General features: G+C 40.2%; 1 protein-coding gene and 1 pseudogene across 1 annotated transcript; one reads left to right on the top strand and one right to left on the bottom strand.

Moving 5' to 3' along the window:
• Window positions 1-1510: 1510 nt before the first annotated feature.
• Window positions 1511-7656, bottom strand: LOC133919162 (uncharacterized). Its single transcript, XM_062363456.1, has 5 exons — window positions 7464-7656; window positions 7201-7374; window positions 2562-3732; window positions 1998-2464; window positions 1511-1895 (listed from the first exon to the last, which is right to left on the bottom strand). The coding sequence occupies exons 1-5, from the start codon at window positions 7476-7478 to the stop codon at window positions 1869-1871; spliced, it is 1854 nt and encodes a 617-aa protein (XP_062219440.1). The 5' UTR covers window positions 7479-7656; the 3' UTR covers window positions 1511-1868.
• A 66-nt stretch (window positions 7657-7722) lies between these two features.
• On the top strand, window positions 7723-21709 carry LOC133917941 (prohibitin-3, mitochondrial-like; annotated as a pseudogene).
• The last annotated feature ends 3126 nt before the right edge of the window (window positions 21710-24835 follow it).

The raw sequence follows: 24835 nt of genomic DNA, 5'->3' as shown, positions 1-24835 counted from the left end.
TGATTGGTGATGGGTTGTGAGCAACAGGTGGGGGCAATGAGACGGTGAAAGTGTCATCATCCATGGTGGGTAGGTTCAGGGCGGAGGGGGTCTAATCGGCATCCTGTTTGAGACGGGATGACGCGGAGTCAGGAGGCGGTGGGGAGCCATCCAAGATGAAGGATGAGGGTGGGACAAGGGTGGAGACTCAATAGAGGGGTGTCATGACATGACCGGCAGTGGAAGAAGAAGGTTTGGAAGAGAAGAGGAGGTGTTCTATCAAAGATCGATAGCTCAAAAGAACCGGTGCTTTGACCCCTAAAACACTCGAGTGATATATAATCGGTTCCACTTTTTAATACATTGAAGATCCATTAGTGTCAGTCTCATCGGAGCACCTAGAGAAAGCCACAAGATACACACCACAACGACATCTCATTCTCCGAAGCATTGTAGTAGTTGAAAATTGCTTAGGAGATCTTGGCCGCTATTCTTTGAGAATTTCCCTGTAATCTAAACTAGGCAAATACATTAGTAGAAGTAATTATAAGTAATTAGAAAAGGCTTCCGGGTTTTCTCACTTTTTTTTCCAGAGAACTAAGCGCTGTGTTCTGCGCAATGCTTCTCAGCTGGGGATCCCCTTGACCCTCGTAAGCATTATTGTGCTTATAATTTTGCAACCGGAACTGGTCTCGAATGGGACATTTGATTCACTTAAACAAACGGGTTCACTGAGTTCATGTTGCTCTTGCTGAAAGCCGTTCCAGTGTCAGCCTTGGATGCCTAGTGTTTCACCTTATTGATGTCTTGGTGGTTAAAGCCGCAAAATTGCGAAAGTTGAAACTCCATCAGAGGGGTTACTTTCGAATGTAGCTATCGCAGGCTTAAGCTTAATCCAAAAACTCCGTTACAGAAAGAAACACAGGCTGTTCTTGTTTAGATTGCCTCTAGGGATAGGGCACGGAGGAACTTACAAGAGCCACTAAGCAGGAAACAACCAATCCAAATATTAGGCATGCATCTTATGATACAATAACAGGAATGAAACAAGGGGTATAAACAGATGAAAGTTGGCAACAAATACAAAATACGATGAGGATATACAACGAGAATGGCGTTCCAAAGGACAAAGGAAATTCAGGGAAAAAGAAGGCTAGGAGACAGAGGTTGCTTTGAATTACTCTGTGCTGCTCCAGGGAGCAATTCTTTCCGTTTTGAATTTGGATGACTCGATAACATAATAAATAATTCAAAATTTATCACCTACTTAACTTAAAGCAGTAGTTCCAAATTCATCATCAACTGAATAACAATTCCGAACTTACTGCCTAATCTGTACACTCTACTACAGTAACAACCTTTTGGTTGAGGTGGTTTCTTTATCTATACACTCTGCCACTAAACAGGACACATATACTGTATTAGTCATGCACCTTATGATACAATAACAAGAATGAGGATATAAATAGATAAGGATATACAATGAGAATGGAGCTCCAAAGAACAAAGGAACTTCAGGGGAAAAGAAGACTAGGAGACAAAAGAGATTGCTTTAAATACCTCTGTTCTTTAAATACTTACCATTTTGAATTTGGAGCTTGATAACATAATAACAACTCAAAATCTATCACCTGCTTAAAACAACAATACCAAATTCATCATCCACTAAAATAACAATTCCGAACTTACTGCCTAAACTATACAGTAACAACCATTAGGTTGAGCTGGTTTCTTGATCTCTGTTGTCACCACAGGAACTCTTCTCTTCATCCATGGAAGAACTCGAGTGGATTAAGGATATTACAAAATTCACTCATCCCGAGTATCACTTAAATATTATATCACTGAACCAATCCTTTCTAATAGCTTTATGTATTACAAAACTCTCATCACTTTCGCTCTGACAACAAAATGAGCTGCAAAACAAGAGAAATGGTTCAATACTGGCATGCTAACTGCTGGTTTGATGTTGACTCATAAGTGCACACATGGCGCTAAATGTAAAGAAAATTGCATACCTGTTGGGCAACCTGGACTAGACTGTCGCATTGAGGAGAATCTATCAAATGATCTTGTGCCTCAGTCTTTGGATGAGGCTCTTGCTTGTTAGGTGGACTAGCCAGGTCGCTGCTCTTCTCAGGGACAGCACACTGAGGAGTGTTGTCTATAGACATGCACTTGCGCTTTCTGCGGTTGAATGTGTATTTAATATGTCTTGCACCTTCAGCTTGCATGGAAGCTCCAGAAGATGCCTTTGCATGATCTTCTTCGTTCAGGGAGCTGCCAATTGAAGCATCAGGTTTCTCTGAAGCTTGCATGGGAAGTCCAGAAAGCGCCTTCAAATGTTCTTTGTCCAGGGAGCTAACAGTTGAAGCATCAGCTTTGTCTGAATCCAAACTATAACTTCCATTCTCATTGACTTCTTTCCAGATTGCAGTATTATTATATGGTGTTCTGTGCTCCGGCTGGTCCACCAGTAAGCTACCTGCATCATGTTAAGAATATTTGGGTTCAAACTTCAAACCACATTAAAAAAAAATGAAAGGGTAGATCATGTAAACATAAAAGGATTCTGAAGGTACCATAATCTATAATTTCACTTTTGGTAGATTGAAGGAGCACAGCGGAGCTGTTTTCAGACTCAAATTGACCATTATTTGCATCAATCTGATGCATCAAGTTTTCGGTAGTACACTGCATAACGGGACCATTGTTTCTGGTGAGTGTATCAGAGCGATTCTCTGCCGTCTCTGAGATCAATTCATTATCAGACATGCTTTTGTCACTGGTTGACCTTAGCAGGGTGTTACCAGATTCAGGAGCACTTTTGGAATCAGAAAAATCAACTTCCAAAACCCTAACAGTCCTTGATCTTTTTCTTTTGTGCACTTGCGTGTTGTTGACTGCAAGTAAATCAATCAGTTTGGGGGAGGCAGGATCCCTCCTGCTCATGTGTAAGTCATCCTTCAGGTCAGTTAAGGCCTCCCCATCATGTCCACCGGACACCTTTGGAGGTGAAAGATCTTGTTCGAGTGCCTGAAGTAGCAGCAAACACCCATTTCCATTAGATGTATCAGATAACTTATATTCTGCTTCCCCATGCTCAACAGAATTATCATGCTTATAACTAGGCCTGCTTCTTCTGCCTCTCTTGCGCTTGCACTTGCCCAAAAATTTTGTTTGAAGTATCTGTTCCATGATGGACCTTTTGTCGCGTGGGTTTTTAGCAACACCATTCTTTCCTGTCTCTGAACGGTTATTTAATGCAGCCTGCTTGCAATTTTGTACCAGGGACGCATCTGCACCCTGAGTCCGCTGTTTAAGTGCATGAATACGCTGTGTACACCTATTATGATACAACTTAGGTTTCTTATTTCTTTCCATAAATGATGGCAGATCAGGACTACAACGATATTTGTTCTCCAAGTTTTGCACTGCTCCATCCTCCTCTGCAGTTATAGAAACAAGGCAAGTGTCGTCTGCAGTTTCTTTATTCTTTAATGACATAATTCCGCCTTGGAGATGCGTCTTAGAATGGGCACTGGTATTGTTATTAGAATCAATCTTATTGCATGTAGAAAGGCTATGTGTTCTTTCCTCAGCTAAGGTTTTCCTAGTCTGCTCTAATTCAGTATTTGCTCTCTGCAGCTCAACTTGAAGAGAGGCTACAGTACTTTGAGCACCATGCAATTGCTCTTCTAGTTCCTTGTTCTTTTTAACATGCGCCAAAGATTGCAGTTCTACCTCTTTAATCTGCACACATGCAAACAAGTTTCAGGAATACATCCATTACAAATAAGATAACATATAAGAGTAAATTTTGTTAAGATTATAAACATATTGAAGGATTAAACAATGTACTACATTATAACAAAAGCTCAAAACTAAAATAACTGGACAAACGCTGCTACATTGTGTTACATGGACACGGGTGCGGGTGTCGGAGTCCGACTCGTGTTGGGGTGTCCCATTCGGCAAAAAAATTTGGGACACGCCAAATACCACTTGGAATCCGACACGGATACGAGAGTGTCCGACTCGGCAAAAAATTTTGGACACGGACGTCCGGGTAACACAGCTGCTACATGTATGGACATTTTTTTAAATGAATCGCCATGGTGCAATTCATTCTATACAACTTGTTGGTTTCATAAAAAAAAATTGCTCAAACATGAAGGCCTTGCGTAACTAGCTGACCCAGCTCTGGAATAAGGACATAGGGCAGCCGGTCTACCTACCCAGGGCCCGGCAGGGGAAAATTGCTCGCATGCCACTAATTTAGCTGTGTTTCGAAGATTTGCCATTCTGGCCCACATGTCATTGACACAGGTGGTCCCATGTGTTAGTGAGAGAGGGGTGGCATTTTGTCGAAACACCAATGTAAATAGCGGCACTGGGAGAGGAGCAAATCCCCAGAGCTTTGAGATTCTAGAGCTTATAGACAAGGTCAGTCCATTGGACAAAGGCAGATATCATATCAAATGGATAGCAGTCTTCTCCACCTTCCCTCTGAATGCTTTACTCAATTAACATTTTAGGAAGAGTTATTAGTGAATACTGAATTGTGATAGGATAGGAATGTGTACCAAAACTGCAGTGGAACTAAAATTAACTCAATGTTTTCTTGGAAAGCATATAATATGGAATAAATTATGATCCTTATCGCCAGATTTTACCAACCTTTCATACTTTAACGCCATTCAATGTATAGGCTACTTGTTGGGTTGTATTTCATGTATGAGCACAGTACTGAAACGATTTCTAGCATATTGAATCTGCTTTTTTGAATGATTGTCATGAATAGTAAAAAAAATTATGAGAATTCTGCAAAATTCTAATTTCATTTGTGAACACCTAGTTATTATAAGCATTTTGTGATTATACCTCCAAGTCAAAAAAATTAGGGGATGGACAGATAGGTTACACCTTTTATTTTTATTTTTTTACTTTTTAGAAGTAACCTTGGAGACCCCTCTTAGTCTCAAGTTTCGCTCAGATGAGTTTGGAATATGTAGGAATTCCAGCCTAGTCGTGGTGAGGAGCACTAATCATGTTTGTAAATAGATGTTCTTACCATAAGTATTCTGAAAACAAATATCACAATAAAGGGTCCTTTTCTACTTCATTCTAGGATGAAAAATTGTCTGGGTAGCCTCTTGTAACTACTAACTGGACAAGATGATAGCACTAAACCAGCTATGAAAAATTGATCAAAAGAGTAGGCTGGTTGAAAGCTGCAGTTGCAGAACTGTTCTCTTATTGAATATCGAATATGCATTAGCATAACTATGGAAAAGAAGTATGCTTCTTATTGTTTCAAGCTTCAGCAAGAGCCAGTCATTCTTCCTTCGCACCTTATTTTTTAAAATAAAAGGCTAATCAAACAATGTTTGTATATATGGATGGTTTCTGTTAGAGATATACCAAGTTGAGAGCAATAACTTGTAAGAAGAATACTATATAAGTAGTAGGGAGTTTCTAACTTTAATGGCAAAAACTTTAGCTAAGTAATCTACACATCATATCATTTCTACCCCATCCTAAAGCAAGTGGGTCTGAGAATTATGAATTTACAAATTGCCAAAGACCTTATACCTCAGATCTCAAATTGGTAACAATGGTAAAGTGTGATTTCTCAGAACACACAATGAATGGGACAACAAGACAATTAGTTCATCACAGTTAACTTTTGTAAAGTGGAAATATTCGACACCACTATCTGGATTATCATAATCCATATAATAAATTTGGGCTTTACACAATATGAAAGTAATTTTACTGTTACTATGAACCTTCACAATCAGAACTGCACCGATGCACTGAAGGTAGCATGAAACAACTGCGGACCCTGTCTGTAGCGGACTTGGCCCATAACACTGCCAATGCCAATCTGATGCATTACATGGAAAGAAAGTCGACATAGAGGTTTTGAAAATAGTCTGCCATGAAAATCAACCCAAGAAGAAGAGGTTAATGCAACAATTTGCAATCGAAGGCACGCAAAAATTGCAAATATATCTTTATGTAGTTTGATTACCAATCGAACAAGCATAAAGCCATATGCCAGTATATCGTGTGCTAGCATTTTTCTATTTTATACTCTTATGCAGTGGTATATTTGTCACCGGCAATATAACTAAATATTGAAACGTACAAAGTATTTTCCTTACTCGAGACATAAAATATTGGTTGTATACGAAATCACCAATAGCGGTTAAATGCTACACTATGTTTCGAGGAAGACAGCATCATACAGAAATAGCACATTCTAACACAGCAGAGAAAAACAGAACGGAAAAAAGAGTACGGTCAAGAGAAATGCAGTAAATAAGTTAAGACACAGTAGCAAAGGCACATCAAAAGCCTATTATCATTGAAACCAGTGCTTCCAATTTCATTGTGACGGTTCCAATAACCACAGTAGTACCCTCGTCGTCGTCATCATCAGAAATAAAAGACTAATAATCTGAATACCCCTTCAGATACTTGAGGCCTCCAACAACATCAATAGATTGAACAGCATGCCCCCGTGAACTTAGAAGCACAAAAGCTAACAATATAAGACAAAGCACATGCAATTGGGCATTTTGTATCTGTTAATTAGTTACACCTTGACTATTGCACAGTCACAGTCGTGGCAAATCTGTAATGCTAACTGCATGAAGAGGGAGAAACAATCGGGAACGCACGAAAATTTGTTTTCCAAACAGAATTGGTGATACCAAGTCTCCAAGCTGCTTGATGACCCTTCTCCCCACCCACGCAGCAAGGGAACGCACTAGTTATCCCGGAGGCTGAAAGAATCGACTGGGGAACGGATCCCCTTTGAAGTTTGAACAATACAACGTTATCTAAGTTCTAACCACTGCGCAAACCAAAATGCAGAAGCACGAAATCGGGCCAGCTCCAGCTTCCGCATTTGTGAACGGAAACCCCTCTCCTACGAGCTCCAAATCCCAGTCATTCGGAGGAGAAATTTGAACCTGACTACCACGACCAACATCCCGCGAATAGAAACCAGAATTCCGAACTCCACGCAAAACAATCACTCCCAAAACCTCCCGAAAAACGAGGAGACTCGCACCCACCAATCCAAACTGCTCAGACGCGCACCAGCAAAATCCAAAACGACCCCAAAGCCACGATTCACGAAGCATCCATCCAACGAGTAACTCGGCCAAAGCGAGCGGTTCGAACAGAGAGAGGGAGCGAGCGCCTTACCCTGTCCTCCATGATGCCTTTGAGCCGGACGAGCGCGGCGACGCCGTCCTCCTTCGCCGCCGCAAGACCCCCCGCGAGCGCCGCCGCGCGCCGCTCCGCCGCCAGCACCCGCGCTGCCGACTCCTGCGCCATGTTGAGCATGATCCCCGCGTACGCCCTCCTCATCGCCTCCACCTGCGCGAAAGCCAACTGACCCAATCAGCCGAAGCAGCGGATGACGGCGGCGGCGGCGGCGGCGGCGGGTTCCGGGAATGGGATTTCACCTGGGAGTCCGCCATTTTGGAGCGGAAGAATTTTGGGGGACGGGGGGGCGTTGGTTGTTGCTGGTGTTGGGCTGTGGCGGGTGCAACAGAGGGGGTGGGCGCGGCAGGCGCAGCCGCGGCAGTCTGCGCTGCGCTCGTCCTCGCTTTTTCACTGCCCGCTGGCGTCCGTTGGGGGGCCTCGATTCCAATTTTTGGGAGCGGAAGCGGAAGCGGAAGCGGAAGCGGGGTGGAAAGCCACAACTACCCTAATGTTCCAGGGATGGCGGAGAGCACCCTCGGTTCTGGGGAATTTGCGGAGCGGGGGATGGTGTGGAGCGCCCACCAGGCGCACATAGGAATTTTGCAGTGGATGCCGGTTTTGCCAGCCTGGTTTCGACTGCTGGTAACTGAAATGGTACTATGGCATTTGTGAAAATTTTAGAAGTAATTAATATTTTGTTTTTTTTTGAAATTTTGGAGTTAATAAACGACTGGGACTATTTTCAGAAAAGTTGAATGTCTTTTCCATACATATTATTAGAATTTTTGTTTATTGTCTCCTTGTATCATCCGCTTTGCGTATAAATAGACCAAGCGAGAAATCCTGGTAGCCCTCACACCCAACCTGACTTGACAAGCTATCGCACGGTGGTATTGGTGTGGCTCGCTTTTTTAATCGCCACCTAGCCTAGCACCACTGTTATCATCGAATCCTCCCCAACCTTTTTCTCGCCTCTAATGGCCTACCACCACCAGATCCGCAACCCTGAATACCTCCTATCTCCTAATGTCGAGGTAAGGATCAATCATGCCGTTGCACTGCGGTTAGCATCGCCTACCATCATACTTCTAATGGCCCCATCCTTCTACATCCATCCCAAGCATCTGTCCTTAATGGAACTCAAGTCTCAAACCTTAAACTCTCAAAGATCACATGCATCACCAGAGAAGAACACAACCGTTGTTGCAAGACGTATCTTTAAAGGATCCAAATATGAGAATTCAAATCGTTTTTTACCTAAAATGTTGTCTCATGTTGTTTAGAATTTTTTTTAAAAGATGTGTATTGTGACGATATGTGGCCATTAATGAATAACCATAATCAAAGTTTTCTAGTTGTTTCTAGGAAATGGGTTTTCAGTGCAATAAAAGTTAGTATTTCATAGTTGCATGGTAACCTAAAAGATTTAGCATGTTTCACATTTAGAGGGGAAAATCCAAATTGAATTTTACTCTATTCTAGTATTTTTAGAGCATCTCTAACAATATAGTTTGTTGTTATCTATAAGAGTTATATATGTAACTAATCTTTAAGGGATTCAAAGATGAGAATTCAAAATGTTTTCAGCCTAAAAAGTTATCTCGTGTTGTTTAGAAATTTTGTAAAAGATTTGTATGGTGGCCAGATGTGGTCATTAATGAAGAACCAAAATTAAAGTTTTCTGGGTTGTTTCTAGGAAATGGATTTACAGTACAATAAAAGTTAGTCTTTTATAGTTGCATGATAACCTAGAATATTTAGCATGTTTTACATTTAGAGGAAAAATTCAAATTAAATTTCACTCTATTCAAGCATGTTTAGAGCATCTACAACAACATAGTTTGTTGCTATATATAAGAGTTATATATGTCACTAATTTTTAAGGGGTCCAAAGATGGGAATTCAAACTGTTTTCTGCCAAAAAGTTGTCTCATGATGTTTAGAAGTTTTGTACAAGATTTTTATGGTGATGAGATGTGGTCATTAATGAATAACCATAATCAAAGTTTCCTTGGTTGCTTCTAGGCAATGGGTTTTGTGTGCAATAAAAGTTAGCCTTTTATAGTTGCATGGTAACCTAGAAGATTTAGCAGGTTTTACATTTGGAGAAAAATCCAAACTGAATTTCACTCTATTCTAGCATATTTAGAGTATCTCCAACAATATAATTTGTTGCTATCTATAAGAGTTACACATGTCACTAATTTTTAAGAGGTCCAAAGGTGAGAATGCAAACTATTTTCTACCAAAAAGTTGTCTCATGTTGTTTAATAATTTTGTAAAAGATTTGTATGGTGATGAGATGTGGTCATTAATGACTAACCGAAATCAAAGTTTTCCTGATTGTTTTTACTAAATGGGTTTTCAGTACAATAAAAGTTAGTCTTTTATAGTTGCATGGTAACCTAGAAGATTTAGCATGTTTCACATTTAGTGGGAAAATCCAAATTGAATTTCACTCAATTCTAGCGTGTTTAGAGCATCTCCAACAATATAGTTTGTTGCTATCTATAAGAGTTATGCAAGTCATAATTTTTTAAGGGATCCAAAGGTGAGAATTCAAACTATTTTCTACCAAAAAATTGTCTCACGATGTTTAGAAAAATTTGTAAAAGATTTTTATGGTGACAAGACGTGGTCATTAATGACTAACCAAAATCAAAGTTTTCTGTGTTGCTTCTAGAAAATTGGTTTTTGATATAATAAAAGTTAGTATTTTATAGTTGCATGGTAGCCTAGAAGATTCAGCAGGTTTTAAATTTGGAGAAAAATCCAGACTAAATTCACTCTATTCTAGCGTATATAGAGCATCTCCAACAATATAGTTTGTTGCTATCTACTAGAGTTATACATGTCATAATTTTTTTAAGGGATCCAAAGGTGATAATTCAAATTGTTTTCCTCCAAAAAGTTGTCTCACAGTGTTTAGAAATTTTGTAAAAGATTTTTATGGTGACTTGATCATTAATGACTAACCAAAATCAAAGTTTTTTTGGTTGCTTCTAGGAAATGGGTTTTCAGTACAATAAAAGTTAGTCTTTATAGTTGCATGGTAACCTAGAAGATTTAGTAGGTTTTACATTTAGAGAAAAAAAAAATCCAAATTGAATATCACTCTATTCTAGCATATTTAGAGCATCTCTAATAATACAGTTTGTTGCTATCTATAAGAGTTATATATGTCATAAATTTTTAAGGGATCCAAAGGTGAGATTTCAAACTGTTTTCGACCAAAAAGTTGCCTCACATTGTTTAATAATTTTGTAAACGATTTGTATGGTGACGAGATGTGGTCATCAATGACTAACCAAAATCAAAGTTTCTTGTCTACTTCTACTAAATGGGTTTTCAGTACAATAAAAGTTACTCTTTTATAGTTTCATGGTAACCTAGAAGATTTTGCATGTTTCACATCTAGAGGAAAAATCCAAAGTGAATTTCACTATATTCTAGCGTGTTTAGAGCATCTCCAACAATATAGTTGTTGCTATCTGTAAGAGTTATGCATGTCATAAATTTTTAAGGGATCCAAAGGTGAGAATTCAAACTATTTTTGGCCAAAAAGATGTCACAAGTTGTTTAGAAATTTTGTAAGATTTGAATGGTGACAAGTTGTGGTCATTAATGACTAGCCAAAATCAGAGGTTTCTTGTCTGCTTCTACTAAATGGGTTTTCAGTACAATAAAAGTTAGTCTTTTATAGTTGCTTGGTAACCTAGAAGACTTACCATGTTTCACATTTAGAGGAAAAATCCAAATTGAATTTCACTTTATTCTAGCGTATTTAGAGCATCTTCAACAATACAGTTTGTTGCTATCTATAAGAGTTATACATGTCATAAGTTTTTAAGGGATCCAAATGTGAGAATTCAAACTATTTTCGTAAAAAAGTTGACTCACGTTGTTTAGAAATTTTGTAAATGATTTGTATGGTGATGAGATGTGGTCATTAGTGAATAACCAAAATCAAGTTTTCTTGGTTGCTTTTAGTAAATGGGTTTTTAGTACAACAAAAGTAGTCTTTTATGGTAACCTAGAAGATTTTGCATGTTTCACATTTAGAGGAAAAATCCAAATTGAAATTCACTGTATTCTAACATGTTTAGAGCATATCAAACAATATAGTTTGTTGCTATATATGAGACCTATACATGTCATAAATTTTTAAGGGATCCAAAGGTGAGAATTCAAACAGTTTTTTGTCAAAAAGCTGTCTCATGATGTTTAGAAAATTTTGTAAAAGATTTTTATGGTGACGAGATGTGGTCATTAATGACTAACCAAAATCAAAGTTTTCTTGGTTGTTTAGAAAATGGGTTTTCAGTACAATAAAAATTAGTCTTTATAGTTGCATGGTGACCGAGAAGATTTAGCATGTTTTACATTTAGAGGAAAAATCCAAATTGAATTTCACTTTATTCTTGTGTGTTTATGGCATCTCCAAACATATAGCGTGTTGCTATCTATAAGAGTTATACATGCCACTAATTTTTAAGGGATCCAAAGGTGAGAATTCAAATAGTTATCTGCCAAAAAGTTGTCTCACGTTGTTTAGAAATTTTGTAAAAGATTTGTATGGTGATGAGATGTCGTCATTAATGAATAATAAAAATCAAAGTTTTCTTGGTTGGTTCTAGGAAATGGGTTTTCAGTACAATAAATGTTAGTCTTTTATAGTTGCATGGTAACCTAAAATATATTTTATAAAATTCTTGCATCGGATCATCTTATTTGTTGCTTCAGATATTTTAATTGTTGCAGTAGGTTTTTTATCCAATACAATTATTTCTCGCAATAGTTTTCATATTTGTTGCAGTTGCAAACGATTTCCTCAAGGATGAAGCAGGCTGCTCGCATGGGATGTTTCAAATAAGGCATGTTTGTTTGTGGTGGATCTTTCCATCATATGTCTCTTTTGTGTTAGAGCATCAAATGGAAGGATGTTTCAGTAAGTTGTTTCATGTGTTTTCTTTGTTCTTTTCTCCTTATGTCAATCAGCAAAGAGGAGAGAGATTGCGATCTTTTCGTGTGTGTGCTGGGGATTGTGAGGTGAGTAATTCAGCTAAGATCGAGTTTGTTAGTACCATATATGTAAGTCATAAGGCACGTGCTCGTGCATGAGCATGGCTTTACTCTAGGTCCAACTTAAGCCATTAAAAAAAAGGGTTCCGGCTTCAAGATGTAGCCTTTCTTTTTTCATTTTTTCGGTGAACGTGTGGCAATGTTTCTATGTTTTATTTATTTGAATGAAGTTTCAAGCTCAAGTTGTGACATTGTTTCTGATGGTTCATTTCTGGTTTTGTAGGTTGCATTATTTTACCTTTTTGATAGGATTTGAATGTTGCATTTAGAAGGGTTTTGTTTTTATTATCAGATAGTTGCATTTTCTGAACACGGGCCTCCGCAGATGCAGTGTATCACATCCGGTTTTAAAACCAAACTGAATATAAACTATATGTATGTTAGAATCAAGTTACGTACATATAGCAACGTCATAAGTGAATAACAGATACAATATCCTTTATTACAGCGTTCAACTTATTACATCAATGACCCAAGAGCCTAAAAGAGAAGTACATAGCAATAGAAGAAGGATAGCGTGGCGCCTAACGCTCCATTGGGAAATCAACCAAAAATCCCGCACGCCTAGAACGCAGGTCCATCTTCGGGGAACTCCTCTAAATCTTCGCCTTCTGAGCAGCATCATGATGATGGAGAGCAATTGTGAATATATGGAAAACTCAGCAAGTATGAGAAATTATGACATGTGGGCCAATATCAAGATAGGTTTAACTCAGGGAATGCCATTTAGTAGTCAAATATTTATAAAGGCATTATATTTACTATGTGAAAAGTCCTCTGAGACTAGAGTCAAGGTTCCAACCACCTTACTCCACACCTAAGGTTCCATCCACCTCTAACTAAAACCAAACTCGAATCATAGCTCCCGTCGTTGTAATCCACCAAAACCAACTAAAGACCCACTCGAAACCACCTGACTAATCATGTGAGGGTCCATACCATTCATGACTATGAGCACGACTGATATAGCTATTTTCACTCTACAGAGGTTTTACATTTTACCCACAAGACGTGTCTTCCTATTTTGCTGAGTACCTGTTGGCCGACAGATGACTCTTACGCACTTTTGAGATGTGCGCTAGGAATCCACTTCAGTTCCTTTACAACACCTCTCTTAGCCATACCTACCCACTGAGGTTTCACTGTCATAAGAGTACACCCTCCACTCTAGAAGTTCTCTCTTGTGCCTCATGGATCCCAGAAAGTACACCATTCCATTTCCTATACTACTAAATGATCTATACCATGCTGAGAGGATAGCGAATTACTCGGCTAGGCATGTCCCATACCATGCTTATGGTTGTACGATTTTTATGGGTAGTCGCTCCACGAACAGATCCTTAACATAGTCTAGGCAAGACCATCATCATCCAAACAACAGAGTAATCACCATTATCACAACAAAGCCCACAATTGCTTGAAACACATCCACAGACCAACCAACATGCCAACACTTGCCCAGACCCCTGCTTTCCATGTGTTTAAGCATTTTACCAAAAACTTAACCTCATGTTCCATATATCATTATCAAGTTCATCATTTTCCTACACTACCCATGAGTAAGCACGACTAGGCATATTCTGCCCATAACATGTTAACCATACTACAGCTACAAGGAATATCAGGAAAGACTAGTAAACCCTAACATAGGTCATCACATTTGACATGCATGCATTTTATATAAAAAAAACTTTACAAAACTAGGTGCAAGATGTTCAAGGACACTTGCCTTCTCCGTTAAGCTGCTCGAAATCTTCAAAAACCTGGTATTGGAAATTCACAAATGGCTCCAAGACAGGATTGTCTACATGTAAAAAGAACAACACACTAAGAACAAGCATCAAACAAAGCTAACAGAACAAATCTAATTTTAAATAGAAAACTATTTTTTTTTGAAATGTACTCTAATTTATTTGAATTTATAAAAAGTCAAAACATTTATTATAACATAAAATAACTAAAAGATTAATTGAAAAATTTCTACAATTTATTTATATTCTTAGGAATTAAAACAAATTTTATTTGCATTAAACAGGTTATAAACATTTATTTTGTTAAAAAAACTAATTAAAACATTAAAATAATTATTCTAGATTTTCTAAAAGTATTTTCATCATTAAAACATTTATTCTAAATTCTATTTACATTTTTAACACTAAAAAGTATTAAACCAAGTTAAAAACTAATTACAGAAATAAAATAGAATTAAAAACATTTTAATAAAATAATTCTACCGTGAAAAACTTTTTTATACAATTATCTAATTTATTTACTAATTATTGAAAAATTCTATTGAGAGAAAACCTAATTTTGGATTTATCGAATTTCACAAATTATTTTTCTAAAGAAAACATATTTATTGTGCAATGGTGATGTCACTATGCTGACTGGACGCACTGATGAAGCAAGATCGGCTAACTAGGCGGCCCCATCAGATGAAATGTACACGTGGCTGAAAGTGCATCTAGCCCCTAGGTGTGGTTTTGGTAATTAATAATAATACCTATGGACTAATAATGGTGTTGAGTTTGTTAGTATGTTGTTTTATAGGTGATGCATGGATGAGAGATATGCATTAGCTCTAGATGAATGGGGAGATTAAAAATGCATCAAGATGAATGAGCTCTAGGTGATGCTCGGGTAAGTGATGACAATGGCTATGGACTAACAATCATATTGAGAATTGCTATTAGGTTATTCCATAGGATATGCATAAATGATGAAGCATGGATTCTTTGAGAAATACCAAGAGTCCAAAGAATTGCATCAAAATTCATTGAGATTTTAGTGATGCTCATAAGAAGAAGAAAAGCTTAATAAGATTAGCAATATGCTTGAAGGCTAAGTTACTTGTGGAGATCAAGTAACTAAAGGTATGACTTGTTAATAGAGTTTTATGGACTAACCCGTGTGCTATGTGTTTAAGAATGAGTAGGATTAGGTTCTATATGAAGATTGATAATATGCATGAAGGCTAATAAGTTACTTGTGGAGATCATGTAACTTAAGGTATAAAAGTTATCATTTAGGTTTTATGGACTAACCCATGTGCTTTGTGCTTGAGAGTGAGTTGGGGTTAGAATCCATAAGAAGGTATAAGTTGAATTGAAATCATATGTGCCAAGAGTGAAGAACAAGAGTGGACTCCATATTTAATAAAGTGAATTCATTAAAGATGTCGAATACAAATGGTTTCTATGGCAAGACGATGAAGGGTAAGCAAGACTCAGCTGCGATGGATCATCCGGTGGTGAAGGGCAAGCAAATGGCTTGGCGCCGAAGGACAAGACGATGGTGAAGAGCGAGTGAAGACTTTACGCCGATAGACCGTGCGAGGTCATGGAAGCTATGGATGATTCATATCAATCATATGAAGAATCAAGAAGAGATAGAGTGAAGAATATATGGAAGTTGGCAACCCTAAGGTTTGAAAGAAAGAAGTGCTACTTGAAAGTATTCAAATGCTCAAAGTGGTTCAAACGAGTTTTATATTTGAATTTGAGTATAGGTATGCCGCACTATTAAGAGAGATGCAACGTGAGCTAATTGTCGTGTCTCAGTGCTCAAGAGTTTCTAACCAAACCCATGTGAGATTTTCTTTTTAGAAATCCGGAGCGGAAAGTGTGGAAGTGTCCGTATTGGGTTTTGGAGTGTTCCTAATTTGATCCTATATTTTTTAGGTTATGAATTCATTTGAGATGTGTAGCCCTCTGAATAAGCTTTACATAGAGTCTAAAATCGTCGAAATTGGACTCCGGGATCAAAAGTTATCGCCGTTTTTCATAGGTCAGCTGTGCTGAACCCGGATACTCCGGGTTGTCTGGAGTCTTCGGGTGAGGCTCCACCAGAGAGTCTCGGGTTGGGCTGTTTCAGTTGACTCGGATACTCCGGAGTACCCCGGATACTCCAAGTCAGGCTAGAAAAGTCTCCAACGACTAGTTTTTTGGAGATAGGTATTTATATCCCCTCACCCATATCCTTTGGGGCTGCTGCAAGGGCACGAAAGAAACACATTTTAGAGTCAAAATAACTCATCCCCACTCCATTATAGTGTGTGATTTGAGAACAAAAGTGAGTTGGGTTGAGAGATTGGAAGATTGAGAGCAAGTGAGTATAAATCCCATCTTGAGCACTCGAGTGAATCTGAACTTCCTCAACAGAGATGTAGGATTCACGGTGGTGAATCTGAACTTCGGGAAATAAATCTTTGTGTCTCATCTCTTGTTCCCTTATTTTTAAGTTCGTATTCAAATTTTTGTACATATTGCTCGATCTACTTGTTTGTGTATATTTGAGCGTAGGTTCTCCGTGGATCTACTTAGAATCATTTCATGGAATATACGATATCACTTGGTTTGAGCTAAAACTTTTTAGACATCCTTTTATTTCAGTTTCGAGCTCTGTTCTGTACAAAAATCCGTAGATTCCGGATTTTCCCGAAGACTCCGGATTACCCCGGATACTCTAGATGAACAGTGATTTCAGGCGTATGAACAGTATTTTCAGCCTTTTTCAATTTAAGTTCTATTGCATATCTCTCGCTAGATTAGAGTAATTCTTGTCACCCTAGGATTGTAACCTTCACACTTATTTAGGATGATTGTGCACTAGTTGAGCCTAACATATTTAGGTTTTTCACTTGTGAAAAATCCGTTAGTTTATATTCCGCTGCAAGTTTAAGCCAACGGTAAAAGGGAACGAATTTTTGCAAAAACGCCTATTCACCCCCTCTAGGCGACATCATTGTCCTTTCAATGGTACACTGATGTGGACGCGCTCACTCGGACAACATTTATTTAAATCTAAAGTGCACGATCGGGATCAGATGGTGGAGATTTAATACACGAAGGGGTACACAGGGCTTCTAATCCTAACCACGCAACAAGGATTAGGCAGTGGAGACATACTCTACCTCGGCTCCAATTGAATCAAAGTCCACGATGACGTTCTTACGGTGGCGCTCGTCGAAGAAGAGGCAAAAATGGTGCGGCACAGCTTAGACTTCAATGACGAGCAACGAAACTTGATGATGGGATCTCGACGAGCTCATTTGATGGGTCGTTATGCACCGGGGAAGCTTGTGACGACTCAGGACGATGACGACCTTCGATGAAGCTTCGGTGGCATCTAGAGCTCAGTATGGTGACTAACCCTCAACGAGATTTGATGGCATGAGAGCAGTAGAGCGTAAAGAGGATTGAGTGGAGGGTTAGATGGCTTTATATAGACGAGAGAGGGTGTGACCAAGGCGGGTGTCGGTGACACAGGAACCAGGGGTCCTCGAGTCCTGAGGCCAGATCAGCAGTGTGTCACGTGGCGCCCTCCCGCGGGATCGCCTCCGCGAGGTGCGAGAAGACTAAGTCCCAGGAGAGGGTGCTCCGGGCCATGAACAGTGGTTCCTGAGTACCCGAGTTCCTCGATGACCTGAGAAGACCAAGCGCTGGGAAGAGAGTGCTCGGGGCCGCGAACAATGGCCCCCGAGCACTCAAGTCCCTCGACGAGCAGAAAAGCCGAGTACCGGGAAGGGTGTGTTCGGGGCTGCAAACAGTGGCCCCCGAGCACCCGAGTACCCCGAGGACCCAAGGAAGTTAGTTCCGGGAGAGAGTGCTCGGGGCCGTGAACAGTGGCCTCCGAGTACCTGAGTACCTCGAGGACCCAAGGAAGTTAGTTCCGGGAGAGAGTGCTCGGGGCTGTGAATAGTGGCCCCTAAGCACTCGGTTCCCCGAGGACCAAGAAAGGGCATATCCGGGAGAGAGTGCTCAGGGCTATGAACAGTGACCCCCGAGCACTCGGTTCCCCGACAGCCTAAGAAGTCCTTCGCCGATGGGCCCCATAGAGGTCCAGCGGTGAGGTGTCAACCGGTGAAAGACCTGATGCCGCATTTAAGAGGACGCGTGGCATGTCACTTCCAACTGCTCCTGCCATGCTCGGTGTCAGTCCCTGCCACGGCTTGGCAGGGAGGCGTGGGGACATTTAAGGCACGGGTTCCATCGCGGGACATCCGGCGCGCCTCGGGATAGCATCGCGAAGCCCAAGGCGCCCCGCCTGCGCCCTGCTGTGTCAGGTGTACAAGACCAAGCGGGCACGCCGGGCCGTTCAGTGGCTACCCGGTGGGCCCTCTCCTCGGCGCACGTTGCAGAACGGCATCATGATGAACAAGACCAGATGAGGGCGCGTTTTCAACCCTGCCTGTCACTTCGCGCAGCAGCCCATGATGGTTGCTTTCCATTTATGGTGCCTTAGAGCTCGTGCCCTCTCTTTCTGGGCACGCTACCACCGGCGAATATTTAAGGCAGGACGGGCTCCCCAGAGAAGGGCGGATTCAGAGACGACGGATTTCTCAGACTAGGAGGAAGTCGAGGAAGAAGACAGAGGTCCAGTACAAGCACAGAAGCTGAGATCACCGAAGAACAAGGATCCCAAAGCTCTAGGCTAGACAAATATTCTTGTAACCCAACAAACACTCCGAGAGTCATTCTCAGAGCATTTATAGCCTACACACAGGAGTAGGGTGTTACGCTCAGTGCGGCCCGAACCTGTCTAAAAATCTCTAGTGCATTTACTGCATTCTGCATTCGATCCTTTCATCCCACCTGCATCGCATCTACGCCCATTTATTTCATCCGCAAAACAGATTCAGAATCACCCCCCCCGGCCGAATCTCAAAGGGGGTCCCTCTGGATCCCTGCTTGAGGAGTTCACCCTTCGACAGCGGGCTAGGGTTAATACGGTAGTGGGAGAGAATTTGTGATGGTTTCCCTGTGTCTCACCCCAAATCTTCGTGCATTGATGCTCCTCTTCAATCCGGTGCCGTCAGTTACCATATGTGCGGTCAATCAATACTTTAAGGCATTGATTGGGCACGGGCTCGGTAGAATTCAGTTCGGGCTTGTCGCTGTAGAAAAGGAAGGGGATTCGGGAGGAGAGGAAGGATATGATAGGTCTGGTGGGTGGGCCTTGGTTGGCAGCGACGTGAAGGGAGATTAGAGAGAGGGAGCGGAAAATTGGGTTGTTACACGCTGGCCCACAGTCTCATAACCAACGAGAACCATCATCTGATGCAGTTTGGGCGTGACAGCATCTACGATCTCCACGTCCCACTACACGATGGATGGTGGGCAGCGCACCATCATCTTTGACCGCTTTCGCAGTGTGCTCCCAGAGATAGTGTTGAGGGCACCCACTTACTGATCCCCATCCTCCAGAAGTCCTCCTCCACACACTCCCGCACAACTTCTCATCCACCTTTGGCACCAAGGATCTCTAGATGGTCAGCCTCACGCTTCGCGTCCTCTCGCGCCTCTGAAAGTGCATCTAGGCCCCTTAAGTGGGTTGTGCTGATTAATGACAAACGATTAAGGAACTAATGAGTTTATTGAGATTATGAACAGGGTTTAGTCCCATTGATGAATTTAATGGACGTTGGCATCCCTCAAAAAGAAAAGAGAAGCGGATTGTAGTTGCTCAATAGGTTTTAATTGATTTTATCTTTTGAATTTGAGTTTAGAAATGTTGTACTATCAAGAGGGATTCATTTGATAGTCTTGATGGTTTCTTAGTGCTCAAAGTATCCTTTTAAAACCAAAAGATGAGAGACACAATCACCCATGGACACCGGGAAAAAGGGCTAAGTTGCTTGAGTCCAGAGTCTCCAGGTTGGGCTGGATACTCCAGGGTCTGGCATTTGGCCGGAGTCTCTGGGTGAGACTTCACCAGAGAGTCTCAGTTAGTCCTTAAATGTTTCATTCCGGAGTCTCCGGATTGGGCCGGATACTCCGGGGTCTAGCATTTGGCCGGAGTCTCCGGGTGAGATTCCGCCAGAGAGTCTCTGTTAGTCCTTAAATGTTTCAGTCTGGAGTCTCCGGGTTGGGCCGGATACTCTGGGGTCTGGTATTTTGGCCGGAGTCTCCGGGTGAGACTTCGCCAGAGAGTCTCGGTTAGTCTTTAAATGTTTCAGGTCGGAGTCTCCAGGCAAACTCGGAGTCTTCGGGTCAGTTCAAATTTCGTCGTAACAGCTAGTTTCTGACAACGTTCTGTGCTCGAGTTCCTGTGCTGGCCGGAGTCTCCGGGTGAGTCCAGATACTCCGGTAAAAGTCAACTAGCACAGTAACGGCTAGTTTTTAGGGGAAGGGGTATAAATACATCTTCTTCCCCTCCAATTGAATGCTGCTATTTCTGCTGAACTATTTATGGATAAACACCTTCAAAGCATTCAAGAGCCCTCCCAAACCCCATCTAGAGCCTTGCTTCTTGCTAGATTTGAATTTAGGGTTTGGTGAGTGAGGTTAAGAGCTTGAGAGCAGAAGGCAAATCTTTGAGCATTCGAGTCATCATCAAGCTTTTGATTCGCAATATTTTACTGTTGGAGCTTTGTGCTCCTAGACGGTGAGGCGTCGCTCGTAGAGCACCCAAGATTTGTGGAGTGCCACGAGAAATTTGTAATCCATCATCAAGTTGAGTAAGAACTCTAGCTTGATCTTTGTGGAGCTCTTTGTGAGCTCCTCAACGGAGACGTAGGCATTTCTTTGTGGAGTGGCCGAACTTCGGGATAAATTCTGTCTCCTTTACATTCTTGCAAAGTTACTTTGTTCAAGTTGATTTTGGGAATTTTCCCGATCTTTGTGCTTGTGAGTCTCTAGCTCCATGTTCTTGTTGAAAAGAAGCTCATACACTTGGTAGGACCTGTGGTGACCTTTAGATCATATAAAACTTCTCTCAACTTATTTTGATTTCGCGCTCCTATATAGGCCGGATAATCCGGGTTAGATCGGATACTCCGGACCTCAGAGTATTCGGACTCGACCGAAGTATCCAGGTCTGTTTTAATCCGCTGTGAAGTTTTAAATTTCAGGAACGCCTATTCACCCCCCCCCCTCTAGGCGACATCAAGTACATTCAGTCTCGACGTAGACCGCCTCTCGGACACGTTCACCTCCCTTAGTCTTGAGTACGATGACAAGGTGCTCCCCTCCATCGGCAACGAGGTGCTCAAAGTTGTCATCGTGTAGTTCAACGCCGACCAGCTCCTTACCGAGTGCCCTAAGTCTCTACGCTCATCTGCGTTGTGCGTGAGTTCAACATTGTCCTCGATGACATCACCATCATCCACCTCGCCTATGGGCCAGAGTTCGCGAAGGTCATCGAGAAGAAGTAGGTCGTGCAGTAGGAGGCCGAGCACTCCAGGTTCCTCATCGCCCATGTCAAGCAGGAGAGGCGTGCCATCATCATCCGCGTGGAGGGGGAGAGCGAGTCCACGTGCCTTATCTCAGAGGCAATGGCCGCCATGAGCAATGACCTGATCGAGCTTAGGAGGATCAAGGCGGCCAAGGAGATCAGCGGCATGCTGGCACGCTCACCCAACATCTTGTGCATTCCCTCCGGTGACAATGGCTAGATGCTGCTCAGGCTCAACACCGCCCGGTGAATGGATCATTTCTTACCCTTTAATTAGTTGTCCATTGAAATAGTTTAGTAATTTTAGATGCATTGGCATCGTTATGGTTTTGTGATATGCTTGGAGGTTGTTACAATGGTACTATGGTGCTCATAAGGTTCCACTGATGGAGAATTTATTGAACAATTCCTGCATTTTGTATCCAAAATTATGCTATGTTTGTGCTTTGTGATGATCTCTTGTTGAATTTTGCTTGACGTCCCCTAACTATTGTAGGGAGGGTATTTGGTCCTTAGCAACTTGATTTCTAAATGTGTTTGTTGTCTACTCTATATGTGGTTCGTTTGATGCTGTAAACATTCTGCTTTACCTTTTGTTGTTGTGGTTCTCTTAAGCCTGTCATATAGTTGTAAAGTTACGGAGTACTGATTCTATGTTTGGTTATTTGGTTACATTATCGTAGTATTATGTGCCTTTTTATCACATCCCACAGAAAACATTACTCTTTACTCTGTTTTTGAAAATCGGACACACGGAGTTGGGGATGTAGTTAGGAGCTATCTATTCTTTTTTAATGAACCAAGGGTTAGGAGCTACCTGTTTATTCACATATATAGTTGCTTGCAGCTAATCTTTTGCTTTGCTTTTTATTTCCTAGCTTTGCAGTTAGTAAAATACTATGAACTAATAATTTTGAACTATATAGGAAGAGACCTCAGAAGACCCATGTTTCCTTTACAAATCCTAGTTTGGTATACAATTTTTGTAGGCCCATTTTGATACCGCGGCATGATATTTGCTTTTTATGTTATCCCGAAGCATGAATATCTATTTTAATTCCTTTTTATATCATTATGAAGCATGAATGTCTATGTTTATTCCAAGGATGATGTGGATGAAAGTTTGATAATGTGATGTTGGATTTTAGTACCAGAATGTGTTCTAGATGTCTTCACAAGATCAACCTTTCTGAAAGTTTATCCTACAATGGTTGCTAATTATGGAACCCAAGCCCTATATTTACTAACGCTAACCTCACAATTTGCTCATTTTGAGCTGCTCTTGAATGTTGCATTGAATTGATTAGTGTTGTGAAGATTTTGCTTTGCCTTGTTCATGTTGTGGTTCTTTGTTTATGTGACTTTGATCACATTGCACAGCAAACAACACACTCTGCATTTTAAGAATTGGATACATGGATGTGGAGATGTAATTACAAGCTATCATGTTTTCTTTTCCTAAAAGATGTAGGTTTAGGAGCTATCTATTTATTCAATGCAGGTGATACCTATTAATCTTTTATAGATGCCTTGTTTTGAAGTCAGTACACTATTGGGACTGTAATATATAACTGTAAAGAAAAAGGCATCAGAGAACACCTATTTCTTTTACAAATCGTAGCTCGGTTTACTATTTTTAGGTCCAATATGGTACTGAAATTTGCTTTTCATATGATTCTGAAGCATTAGTTTTTATTCCAGGTATGTTATGGGTGAAGGTTTCATACTATGACATTGGGTTTTAGCTCCAGAATGTGTTTTAACTATATCTCTTAATGAGATTAGAATTTCGGTGTTTCGATCTTCCAATGGTTGCTAATTATGAACACATGTTCCATCTTTGTTTGGGCTAACCTCATAATTTGTTGATCTTAACGGTTCCTGAATGTTGCATTCAAGTGTAGTGACTTGGTGTGTGTAGTTTGGTCTTGGCCCATATGCACCTTACGATCGGTAAATCGGTATTGGTGGGGTTTCATCTTCTTGTGTTGATTGTTGATTCGAGTGTCCATCGTCTATCGTTCAAATTTACCAGGTTTATCGGTGTAGAACCAACTAAATCTTCACTAGAAAAAGATAAGCTTCCAATCTAACCATCACTTGTCAATTATTACCTAATTTTATCCCGCAAGCCTTGTTATGCAACCAAAGCCTTCACATAACTGCACTAACTCATCTAGCTGGTTGATAGAAGCACAACTTCAAATCTATTGAAAAAGGAAAATAAGTTTAAGGGGATATGTTCGAAGCTCACTTCAATGAATAACCATACAACAATCTGGTAGCAAACTCTTCTCTAAGTGTTTTCCTCATAACAACCAAGAGGAAGTCTAGAAAAAAGAAGGATGACTCCCTCAACATAATGACATACTTGTATAATATAATTCCCAAGACATGTTTGGATACCTCAATTAGTCTCTTAAATCCTCATAAATTGTTGTCAGCCTATCTACGTACTACTAAATGTTGTAAATTGATTATTATCATCATATCACGTAATGTATCTCCAAATGATACTTAATAATATTGATATGTACTCTATATCCGAGTCAAATCATATTGAATTTTGATTTACTCTATATAGATTTTTACGGGAAACAATCAGATGGAGCAGGAAACATATTTAGTGAATAGTTGCAACACTAATACAATATTAAGAGAGACCAAATACTTACAAACCATTAAAAAGAGAAAAGAAAATATTATGACCATTGCTGGACGTGATGTATTGATTGTTGGTTTAAGAAGAGCCACAATCATTTTCCCGGTAGGTACTCAAATAATAATCGAGGATGCATTCTTGTATCATGATTCTACACTTACCCTATTAAATTATAAAGATATCCGTCACAACGGTTTTCATTTGGAAACTCATAATGAAAATAAGAAAGAATATCTCTTCAGTATCAAGAATAACAGATATGACAAATAAGTGCTTGAGATAACTCATTCTTTATCATCTGAATTGTATCATACATATATAAATCTCGTACCTTATGTTGCGTTCAAGATAAAAAAAAATTAGAATCTTGATAAATTCAAGACTTGATATGATCGTTTTGGTCATCCTGGTTTCAGGATGATGAGAAAAGGTATCAGCAATTTTGTTGGTCACAACATCAATATTTCTAAATTCCTAAAATCCTCAGATTTTGTATGCACCGTATGTGCCACAAGAAAATTAATTTTAGGGCCCTCTTACGTTAAAATTGAAAATGAGTGACTCAATTTCTTTGACGTATTTAATGAGATATATGTAGCATTATTCAGTCATTATTTGAATCATAAAGGTACTTTATGGTGCTCATAGATGTATCTAAATATTTATTATTCAAATTATCAAATTAAGATCAAATTATCCTAAACATAGGATAAA

Source organism: Phragmites australis, chromosome 5 (assembly GCF_958298935.1).
Source record: "Phragmites australis chromosome 5, lpPhrAust1.1, whole genome shotgun sequence".
NCBI classification, from domain to species: Eukaryota; Viridiplantae; Streptophyta; class Magnoliopsida; order Poales; family Poaceae; genus Phragmites; species Phragmites australis.
Note: the sequence above shows the minus strand (reverse complement) of the source record. Positions and strands in the feature narration are given on the sequence as shown.

Excerpts from the sequence above, each read along its gene's own strand:
- LOC133919162 (XM_062363456.1), bottom strand. Across the intron at positions 3,733-7,200 it reads AAGGCATCATGGAGGACAGG|ATTAAAGAGGTAGAACTGCA; the intron begins GTAAGGCGCTCG and ends GCATGTGTGCAG. Across the intron at positions 2,465-2,561 it reads AAGTGAAATTATAGATTATG|GTAGCTTACTGGTGGACCAG; the intron begins GTACCTTCAGAA and ends AACATGATGCAG.